We start from the raw sequence: 12,062 nt of genomic DNA, 5'->3' as shown, positions 1-12,062 counted from the left end.
TCCCTCCAAACAGCAAATACCCATCATAGCTCACAGGTTAAAAGGAACCAAAAATCATCTGTCCTAATTTTGCTATTTAAGTCTGATTGGATATGTATATATGATGCATAATCATATAAGTGAGGAAGTAAATCTGGGCTAAGAACCATTAACCTATGTGTCTTTTAGCAGATGATGTATTCTCAGCAATAGAAAATTAATTAAAAGCACTAATTAACCACTGTCCTGTGCCCTTCCCCATTCTCCCACAGTAAGTCAGGGAGCCCCCTACAACCCAGATGGTCAGCCCATGGGAGGCTTTGTGATGGACGGCCAGCAGCACATGGGAATCAGACCACCTGGTAAGACCTTGGCATATCTTGCTCTCGCCTGCCATTTCACACCTTTCAACCAATTCTGATTCTCTTGCTTTAGTACAGTCACTTTTTTTAACTTCTCACTGTGGCACAGGTATACCCCACAATTTTTTTACCATTTCCTTATTCTTTTTTTCACACATATGGAATTCTCTTGATTCTTATCATCCCTCTGAAGCTTATGCTTATTTTCTTATTATTTTGCTATTGTTTCTCTCCTTCTAGGGCCTATGACTGGAATGGGCATGAATATGGGCATGGAGGGACAGTGGCACTACATGTAACCTTCTAGTTAACCAATCGCAAAGTGGGGGAAGTAAGTACAAAACAGGGCCTTAATCTCTTTTCAGAACTTGAACTATTTCTATTTTGGATTTTTTTTTATTGGTGTTTCATGTATAAATCATACATATCAAAAGGGAGAAAAGACATCAGTAAAAATATTTATTACTAATGATACAAATGTTTCTCCAAATAGTGTGTGGTGATTAGAAGACCAGGTTTGGTATAATTGTGAGCTTTATCGTCTAACACGACTAACATATTTTCTTAGTTACATGATTAAATGGTGCATAGAATCATGGAGTTTAAAGGGAAAAATTGGTGTCTTAGGGTAAATGGTAAGAGTGAGAATGTAGGAGATGGAAGAAAACTCGTTTAGGGAAAGGGGAGTTGAGAATTGGGGGATTGAGTTTGAGGTTTTGGATGAAGGGGGAGTACTGGGTGCTGGCAGGATGTTACCATAGCAACAGACTGATTGGCAAAATGTACGCAGGCAGCAACAGTGAAGCGAGAGAAACGTGTACACCCCAACGTGCCATAAATCGCTCTCTGTGTGGCTGATGTATGAGTACCCTAATGACTACCCTGCACTCTTGTGCCCCTTGGTCAAAACACACAACCAGCCATTTCCAAAATATGAAACTGTTTTTTGTGTGAAATTTTTTAAGGTGTTTCCTTCAAACCTGACCTGGTCTACCATTTTCCTGTCTGGCTGCCCTAATAGGATTACTTATGGCAAAGGGAGAGGAAGTGAAGGAGTGCAAAATGGAGGTGTGCTCAGCAGGGTATGCAGCTTATCCGGGCCTAATTGACTATATCCAAATTAAATATGCCATCACAAGCACTGTGACAAATGGATTTGACTTATTCAGTATGCAAAAATAGAGACCATTAATGCAGCCATCCACAGAATGCTTCTGTTGTCAAAAAAATCCCACTTCTTAGACTGTACTGTTCCAAACCCAGAGAAACATTATGATAATGCAACCCTTGCTATTTAAAGCTTCCAATCCATCTTGGCTTGTTATCTGTGTGTGTTTGTGAGTGTGTGTGTGTGTGTGTGTGTGTGTGTGTGTGTGTGTGTGTGAGAGAGAGAGAAAGAGAAAGAGAGTGTGAGTGAGTGAGTGATTGAGTGAGTGAGTGAGTGAGTAGGTGAGTGAGTGAGTAAGACAGAGAGAGAGATAGATAGATAGAGAGGGAGAGACAGACAGACAGTATGTGTGTCTAAACAGGGAGAGTGTATTCTCATATCCAAATTCTGGCATTTCAACAGCTGCCATAGTTCCCAGCAGACTGGCAAGAAACCTGCTTTAAACAGCCTCAATTTGCTTGCTGAATTCTGTAATTGGGCCATGTGTGGAATCTCAGATGAGATAGGTTAAAGGGAGAGAAGGTAAGTGAGTGAGAGAGACACAGAGAGAGAGAGAGAGAGAGAGAGAGAGAGAGAGAGAGAGAGAGAGAGAGAGAGAGAGAGAGAGAGAGAAAGAAACCAGAGCGTGACAGAAATATGTCGCTGTGGTTGAGAATGGCTGGTCTTTATGGCTTTATCACTGAAATTTCCTAGCTTATCTAATTTAAATATTGTTACTTTAGTTTCTAGGTCAATTAAATGTAAGTGATGTTTTATACTTCATGACCAATTAAATTAATAGGTTATTACAGAAAAAAGTTATCTTATTTGATTAAGAGACGAAGAGTTCATTATATTTTATAAGCAATTTTCATTAGTTGGAGATTTTTCCTTAAGGCAAGATTAAGCTGTTATTTGCCAGGGAGTCCCAAGACCTGAAATTAAGGTGTTCCTAGCAGTCACATTGCAACATTACTTAAAACCAAAGCCAATTAACCCATCTTAGTGAGAGCATTATTCTTTCCATCCATGTCAACTATAGAGCTTATGGGTCTTGGAAACAATGCACCTGTCATTTTAGATCCGGTGTGCTCAAGCAGAAGAAGGGTGCTTTGATAGCACATGGCTGTTTTCCCCTCAGAAACCTATTTCTGTTACCCTTCAACATAATTACTTCCAAATAGTATTTTCCTAAATTTAGAAATTTTACTTTCAAAACTCTGTCTCCCAAATTTGGAAATTGTATTTTCAAGTGATCAGTAAAATGTATTTAATGTTCTGTGCCCATTCCCATTTTCAAGCCCAAATACTGCTGGTATGCTTTAGTGAGCTTTTCCGGAACAATTGTCTCTACAGGAAAGCTTTTTGTCTGCAATTTATTTTCTCCTAATTATTATAAAGTTTCTTAACCTTCTACAAGGTCGAAATCCCCTGACACCTTTCAATAGTCTGAACTTTCATTTAAAAAAAAAACTGGCATTTGGAAATTTGGCACTGAAATAGTCACAGAATCCTTTGTTTAGTCAGCTTTTTTTGTAGGCCAGAAAATGCAACAGCAAGTCACTTAATGTATTGAATAACTTAAAAAATTACATTTTTAAATTGTATTGTAGAATCTTTGTAGTGTGTGTCTGTAAGTGTTGCATACACATTTAGAATTTAGGGCAAACATGAGGTCATTCAAAAGCTGTTAAGTGAGGATCACCGGGTAATGAAATGATCAGCAAGCTCCTGTGGGTTTTGCAGTGCTGCTTAGGGGCCAGTGGCCTTTTATGCTAGTGGCACACTTGCACACATCCATGTAAATCGTCTCAAGTGTCTCCCATTGTCAATTTTCACTTTTCAACTTTAATTTGAGCACAGAGGTGCTATTTCTCAAAGGGATTTTCAGACTGAACCAAAGACCTTTGCTTATTATGTTTGAAGAGAGATAAATGGAGGTGGTGTACAGCATAAATGCATGCCATATTTCAGTTCATTTGTCAGTTCTGTGAACGCTTCAGAAAACAAAACATGTTTCAGTGAAGCTAAGTGTACCATGAAACCTGAGGAACCTGTTTTTTTTTGTATTCTTGTAGTCTTTTCTAAGCTCACATGCTCATAAGTCTCAGGAATTCTTTATACTAATGTGTAATAAAAATACAGTAATGTGCCATACTATTCATAATGCTTTCACTGAATCAGATTCCTGCAGAACTGCACAACTCCTTATGCATTTCAATCAGATATTCAAATAAAATGCAGGCAGATCTTTCCCATAGACAGTATGATTATGTGAATTCAGCCCATGTATTATTCTTTAACACAAGATCAGCCTTTTAGTTCTATAGACCTGTATTAATGTGATTGTGACAAGGCTGGATGAATATTGTGCTTTGTCCAGTGAGCTAGTCAGTAGTGACTTATGTCTGATGATAACATTTTCCACAACCCATTATATAATAATGAGTTCATTACTGAAATATATATAGAGTAATTTACTGTTAGTGCAATTTATTATAGTTTTATTGTTAGGTAGCTACTTTGCTAAAGTGATATAAACTTTATCATTATTTTGAAGTCAATATGTATGCTGTAAATGTATAAATATGATGGCGTCGGCATATTTGAAACTGAGTTTTGCTAAGCAGTTCTTTTGTGCTTCCCACTCAGGATTGCAGGGCATGCCAGGGGACTACCTGCCTCATAGCAGTACGACAGCCATAGGCATGAGCCAGCCTGTTTATGGCAGCCCACAGCTCCCCCACCAGCTGCGGCCAGGGCCTCCAATGTGTTTCTACATTCCTGGACATCCCCAGCACTCAGCCATGTTGATGCATGGAGGACCAGCCCACCCTGCCATGCCCATGTCAGCCTCCAGCCCCTCTATGTTTTTCCCTGGAGACCCACCTATGGGCGGACAAGTCTTGGACATGAGCCCAGTAGTTACAAAAAGTTGCTACAAAAATGGATCCTCAAAAACAGCTGTAATCAGGACAGGGATCTGCGATTGGTTTGCTTATGGGGTTTACCCAGCAAATATTACTTGCTGGTTTGCTGCATAAACTGAGATCCTTCTTAGGTGCAGACTGGACATGAGAATGATGCCAGCATCTGCACGCCATGGGACATGCCCTTTTGCAAAGAATCGAACTGAGAAAAGAGAAAATCTAAAATTATTGCTATATCAGCTCCTAAGCAAGAGTGAGGAGAGGGTTGTGTATACTGTTGTAAAATTGCATTTGGACTTGTGCAAGAACTGGGAATTAGGTATTGTAAATGCAATGGTAATGTTTTGCATATTATGTTGTTTCTAATAGATTTTTTTTAAAAAAAGGATGTGAACTTTTTTCTTTCCACACTATGTGTGTTCCATCTCCATAGACTTTTGACCTCCCCGTTAAATCACCTGCGTTCAAAAAAATAAGTATGTGAATAAATCAATATTTGGTTGCATTGATTATTTACCAGGCACTTTTGTTCTGCTGAGAGAGGGTGGCTTTACTTAAACAGAGGTAGACTCTGCAAAAATCTTCAAGCGGACTATGAAAAAGTCTACTTGCTTTAAAGCATAATCAAAAATCCTGACAATGCACAGAAACAAACTCAATAATCTTGATGGAATTCTCCAATGTTTCCAAACCTAATCTATATCTACCACATCTGTAACATGCACGATTGCCACACTCAATAATTTTGACCTTATTTGATATTATCTTTAAAAAAGGTTTATACTTATTAACTGGAAATCAACTTATAGCAGAAGTATTGATCTTATGGATATGGATTGAATATCATAAACATTAAGTCTTAGCAAAACAGTAAAAAGCAGTTATGATTATTTATACTTTTGTAATATCCATGTGCAATCAAATGACTGACACACTTCTGTCACTGCAATGGTAAATGCAAAAAACAGGTCTGTTTCTGAGAAGGAAACTTACATTACAAACATTTTTGACTAAAGAATACATTATACAATTCATGTATAAATGTTTAACAGTCCCAACAACTGGCCTAGCCTCCCTTTATAATTGTATTTAGAGATAAGGTTGAACAACACTGGACAATTCCTTTAAATTTACCGTGTGTGTGTGTGTGTGTGTGTGTGTGTGTGTGTGTGTGTGTGTGTGTGTGTGTCTGCGCGTGTGCGTGTCAGTGAAGTTCCATTAGTTAATGAATCATATGTTTTATTGGGATTTTCTCATCCCATGTTTGGAGTACTGCATTGTGTGAATTGTAAATGAATAAATTTTCTGTACAAAGACTTGGGGAAGCAGGTAACATGGTATACATTGTAAAAACAATAACACCTATTTTGCTTAAAATGGGCCAAACTAACAGTTGCCGCAGGTTACAAGCTAGGATATGGACTTTGTCTGGTTCAGTCAATCTAGCAGTCAGAAAAAGACAATTGTGATAATAAGGGCTACTATTAGCATACATGTATGGTGCATTTAGCTAGGTGTTAGTATATTTCCTCCTTTAATATCAAAGTAGTTTTTGTTTCTGCAGTGGTCAATTTCACCTGCCATTTTGTGACCAAATTAGAAGATTAGTTAATATAAGAATTGTTGTCAATTTTCAAGTGATATACACCAGAATCCTCAGCAGCAGCTTCAGATCTTATGAGAAACTTACAGTACCTGAAATGGCGGGTCTGTGCCATAACAGATAACAAACGCCTAGTGTAAGTCATATGCTGGAATTTATTCGTGAAGGGGCAAAGGGGTCAGTGGATGAGTGGATAACCATAGAGGAGGAATTATCCCCGTTTAGCATTAAAATTCATGTAGATAAATTTGCCACAAACACTTAAATAGGAAGATTAGTTCCCCCCTCACGCATTACTGCACACGTTGAATGCCTCTGTAACAGCGTCTCACACTCGACATTAGCACGACAGCTTGTTTTTCTCCTGCACATATTATCTAACTATCTATATACATAGAAGTTATGTATATATATATATATATATATATATATATATATATATATATATATATATATATATATATATATATATATATATATATATATATAATAGCCTAGATTTTAGTTAAATATTTGTCGGAATAATAGCGTTTTCACAGTAAATCAAGACAAAAAAACAAACAAACAAAAAAAACAGCGTATAATGCTAAAGAAACAAAATACTCTGTGAGCTACAAGGGTTGTTTTGATCCAAACTCGCACACTAAATCAATACATTAATTGTGTCTCTCAGCTCAGCTAACATTTAACAATGTCTGATGAGTTTTACTGCATTTTTCCGAATTTTATTGTTTTGCGTTTTGCTCGTTGGAAATATTTTGTGCAGAAGCCAATGGGTGTTGTAATTACAACAGCTCAGAGCTACTCGGCTCCGAATTCCTGAGCTGTTCGCAATTCCCGCTCCGGAGACGAGAGAAATAAATCCCATGTTTGACTGCCCTCTTTAGGGGAGCTGGAGAACTGTCCTTTAGGGGGAGACACACAGTCCATTTAATGCACCGCTTTCTAACCTAAATCATTAAGGCGACACACACACACACACACACACACACACACACGCACACACGAAGTTTGATAATTAGAATATAATTAGAAATTTGAGTAATAAAAATTAATTTAAAATACCTTATTGTAAAATAAGGCAGTGTATACATTTTAACCAAAATATTCGATATTACTCATAATTGTCGATTATATTGTGACTTTATAATATATAAAAAGAAAACGCTTGTAGCCTAAAAGGCTAAAATTTCCTGTTGATTCAGCTTTTATTTAAACTTTTTTTGAGACTGTATTCCAAAATGGAAAGAAATTAAGCTTGTTTACAATTACACTGAACCCAAATGACCTCATGTAAACAAAGGCGAACCAGGTTGTTGCTCAACGCCCAGAATTATTAGGTTATTACTGCCACTGCTAGAACTACTACTACTACTACTACTACTTACTTATAGGTTACTGAAGAATATTCCGGAATTTAGAGATAATACTAACAACAACAGCATAAACAATGATAATGTTGTTGATGATAATAATGATTTTCTAATAACTCGCTGTAACTTCGTGACTAAATAAATATATACTTTATATTGTGTATGAAATTAGCAGACATGATAATTGCATAAGCATAGCCTTAACTGTGGACTTAAAAGCAAGTGCGAATGTAATGTAAGTGGGTTATAAGGGCAAATGTTTAGGACTACATGTAGCCTATATTGCTGCGTGCTTTGTGCGTAAATTCAGTTCAGTTTGTGTGGGCAGCGCATTTATGGGAAAAATGACCATGTTTGTACAATGCCGACATTTAATCCAACATTCTTAAATCCAACATTTATCCCAACGAAAGACATTTATTTTTTATAGATTTTTTTCTGTATTAAATAATTGTCTGTGGAGCAAAATGTTTAACATTTATTTATTAGCCCTTAAGTTGCAAAACAATTTATTAGATTAAATCAAGCATGCAAGCTTAACATTTTTAGGAAACGTTTTAATAGTTTTTTCGTTTAATAGCAAATGTACGTCTACAGTTGTTACTCTTGTTGAATGTAAATCTGTCGTTGTGCATCCGACATTGTCCACATCCAACAAAACAGATTTCTAAATATTTCTGTTACTATAATGGCATCCGGTAGGTCGAGTTTAATAAGAACTTTTTTATATTTTATTTTATATTTTATTTGTATTAATAACTGACACGTGTGACACGTTAATTAATAACTGACACGTTTTTATATTTTATTTTATATTTTATTTGTATTAATATGTATTAATAACTGACACGTGTGTCTTTATAGTAGAGCAAACGGAAGGCAAATGTAATGCTTTGTTATTTAGGACCTGTTTGTCATGTCATATTATTATATGGACACTACTATATACGCCACTTTACAGTAACGCTTACATGGTATATTACTCCCAATACCATTATTGTTTAAGATAGTTTGCCATATTCGTGACAAACATTACCTGGGAATATCACTACTAGAGTGAGAACCTCCTGTCCTCCACAGTCTTGTACTCCCGGTTAAAGTCATTCAGCAATTGGATCAAGTGTTTCAGGCGTAGGAAAAACTTTAAGATTGAGATTGGGTTGAGAGACCGTGAATTACTGCCACATTCGGGTTATTTTGGATGTCCTCTATGGTGACCATATGCCCTATTCACTGAGCCCCCATAGGAGAGGAGCGCGATTTTCTTTGCTGCCATTTATCACTGTCACCACTTAATGATTTCTCTCGCAGGATTGTATTGATGTTTGTAATTGCATTATCTCATAAGCCCGGTAATCAATGATACCATGGCGCTGCATCCCAGGGGGGTGGGAGGGGAAGTGATGGGTGGTTGGGGTGTGTGTGTTACTGTTTGTCCATTTAATATAATTTTATTAGGTCACTATATCGTTCGCCATATTTCCATTATAAGATATTAAAATGTTGTTGCTCCTTCAGCTGCTCCCTGTACGGGGTCGCCACAACAGATAAATTGATCCGCATATTTGATTTGGCGCAGGTTTTACGCCGTCCTGACGAACCCAGGCGGCGCAATGAGCGCGTGGGATCCTGCCGTTGGACAATACGCATTTTAAAGAATAATGATAGTAGTAGCCTATATAACTATGATTTTGATTTCGACGAGGCTTGCAGATTACTGTGAAGAAAGATTATATCTTGAATGAGTATTTTCGTAAGCAAACCATTCAGTCGAAGAAAGAAAACCTAAGAAAACTTTTAAATCAAAGGTTTTAAACTTGAGCAGCACACAAAAAATTCCTAACTTTACAATGCTTTGGAGAATTTTTTGGTTGCGCTTTCTTTGTTTTGTTTAATCCTTTTCGAGTTATGAAAAATTACGGGCATTATGTTGATGTCTAATGTGTAATCATAGTATAGACAGACTTTGGCTACTAACTGACGCTAAACCTGCCAGCACCCTCAAGCGGCGCACACACACACACACGCACACACACACACACACACACAGAGAGAGAGAGAGAGAGAGAGAGAGAGAGAGAGAGAGAGAGAGAGAGAGAATGGACACATGGTCCTGTCACATATGGAAATAACCCTATTTATATGCGCACATAGTGTAATAATTAAACCTGACTTTATTACAGTATATCTGCACGTGGTTCTTATAAAGTAACTTATCATTGTGGTTTCTGAGTGCACATGTAAATATTAATCTTAATTCTAAATCAATCGTCTTTTTGCACTGGACATCGTTTGAAGTGTTTTTTCCGTTGGTAGTTTGTACATACAGGTGATACATTAATATGAAAACCCCGTAAATGTAACCTGTTAAGTTGGTACAATATAAAGTTAATCCAACGTGTTAGAATTAGCAACAATGGCATCAAAAAACTGTGCTCATATGCATTGAAACAATGGGTTTTGTCCCCGAATTACAGTTATAAGACCTGCAGAATAAATGTTCATGGTGGCCAAACACCAGCAAGGGTAGAGATTCACACGGTCCTGTCAGGGTCAGATTTTCTTTGCAGTTATTCTTGTTAAAACAGCAATTTACATGCAAAAACAGACATAGCTAATTAAAATGCATACACAAGCCTAAATGTGATAGTCGAAAATAAAGCAGTTTTTATTTAATTGAGATTGAAATGAAATTGCATCAGCTTATACATTAAACGCTAACCACAGGATCTCTATGAGTGAGTTGCGTCTCGTTCATTTAGATAGGCAGATAATTCTGGAGAATACTTCTTGTTCTGTATCTCCTTATTCAGTAGCCAGAATAAGTTTTTTGTTCCGTGGTTCTCGATTTCAACGTCAGAATGATAAATAAAAGACGAGCGGTCACGTGGTTGTGGGTCACAGGTTTATCACTGCCCTGCTATGCGCGTGGAATTCGGGCTGTCTGTCTTGTCTCAGCTTGCAACTCACATATTTACCTTAAAGTGTAACGACCTTTTCATCCACTGTTCTAACTACATTGCGGCATATAATGTTATAGGATTTAGTTCAGCCAAGAGAGTTTAGTTTGCAATAGCTCCTATGGTCTTTACGTTAGATAATTTTGAGTCGATTTATTTTCCACTTAAAGTTATGCAACAGTATCATTTTTGAGTATTTATAACTCACTGAATCGGACATGAGTTCTAATTTTTATTTATAATAAATAATAAGTTACCGAACGTATATTTTAGTGAATTTAATTTGAAGCGAATTTCAACAGATTGAATTATTAGTTATTAATTATATTAAGTCATTAGACAAAGTCTATTGATGAAAACAGACGCATGCACCGTACATCGGCTGCTTTGGAAGTTATTCATTAAGCTTTTCTTTGCCCCAGATAGCAGTCGTGCAGCTGATGCTGTCTCTGATCAAAGCGGGGTGAGAACATGAGGGGTTATTGTCTAACCGAAACATAATACTTCATACCGTACGAAAGGATGGGAGGGAGATGGTGAGTGCGTTTTTGGCTGGTATTATCATGGAGAGCAGGTGCTCATTAAAGGCTACGAGTGGATCGGATCTCAGCACGGTGACATCCGAAGCTGCTTTACCCGCCGCGAGAGAGCGAGATGACCTTCAATAGAGAGAGAGAGAGAGAGAGAGAGAGAGAGAGAGAGAGAGAGAGAGAGAGAGAGAGAGAGATGATCTACAGTAGAAGTGCCTCTTTTTGTTTCCTTGAGCGACAGAATGTGCCCATAGCTTTTTATCAAAATATTTAAGAATGCTTTTGACTAAACCTATCTCTTATGTTTGTATGTGTGAAATTATTCTTATGTCTCATGGTTGCTATAATAGCTGTCGCAAGGTTGACACCATGGCAAGACAACACACGACACGGTTGACAAAATAGGAGCCAAAGTTGGGAGAAAAGACTCAGTGCGTTTTCGGTGAAATAACAATAATTTAGAGTATGCTTTGTAAATAAAGTAACATTTAGATGGGGAAAGCGTAATATTCTCTATGTGTAGGGACTTTTGGGACACCCTGCAGATTCATATTTCACCGAACACACTGGTTTACGTGCACATTATTTAATCCTTAAGAAAAGTCTATTCTGGGTGTTTAAAACGCAGTGAAATGAACCAGTTAATGTAGTGATATAGTTACGGTTATTGGAGGTGGGGGTGTGGATAAAACGCAGGTCTTCTCTGAATCAACTTATCATCACAAATACTGACAAGTTCACCTCTGTCTGTACTGTGATTCAGAACATAGATATAGGTAACTTCTTTATAACGCACATTGGTGTACGCGCGCGCGTGTGTGTGTGTGTGTGTGTGTGTGCGCGCGCGTGCGTGCGTGCGTGCAGGTTTGTGTGCGTTTCTCTCGCTAAATCAACCCAGATGTGAAATCCACTGTAAAGAAGACCAACAGATAGTGGCGTAGTTGTGTTAACGCGGTCTAACACAACACCAGGTTCCCACAGCACCACTGTGAATGTGTGTGTGTGTGTGTGTGTGTGTGTGTGTGTGTGTGTGTGTGTGTGTGTGTGTGTGTGTGTCGCGCTCTCGCCTTGTCAGGTTCCCGAGACTCGTTTTCGGTTTCACACTAAGTGGAAGCTTGTTAATCAAGTTACTTTATTTCTGTGTCTTTGTTTTTGTTTACTGTTGCTTATTAGCGTTA

General features: G+C 37.6%; 1 protein-coding gene across 2 annotated transcripts in view; it reads left to right on the top strand.

Moving 5' to 3' along the window:
• The window catches only part of meis1b (Meis homeobox 1 b), a 50,695-nt gene extending 45,772 nt beyond the window's left edge, over window positions 1-4,923 (top strand). The window contains exons 11-13 of one of the 2 annotated variants that reach the window (XM_060872041.1): window positions 252-341; window positions 582-672; window positions 4,141-4,281. In XM_060872041.1, the coding sequence (XP_060728024.1) occupies window positions 252-341; window positions 582-640 (149 nt within the window). In that variant the 3' untranslated portion in view covers window positions 641-672; window positions 4,141-4,281. Of the gene's footprint in view, window positions 1-251; window positions 342-581; window positions 673-4,140 lie in introns of both variants that reach the window. The other variant, XM_060872042.1, reaches the window with a different exon arrangement.
• The last annotated feature ends 7,139 nt before the right edge of the window (window positions 4,924-12,062 follow it).

The sequence above is a fragment of the Tachysurus vachellii genome, chromosome 6 (assembly GCF_030014155.1).
Source record: "Tachysurus vachellii isolate PV-2020 chromosome 6, HZAU_Pvac_v1, whole genome shotgun sequence".
In the NCBI taxonomy this organism is placed as follows: Eukaryota; Metazoa; Chordata; class Actinopteri; order Siluriformes; family Bagridae; genus Tachysurus; species Tachysurus vachellii.
Note: the sequence above shows the minus strand (reverse complement) of the source record. Positions and strands in the feature narration are given on the sequence as shown.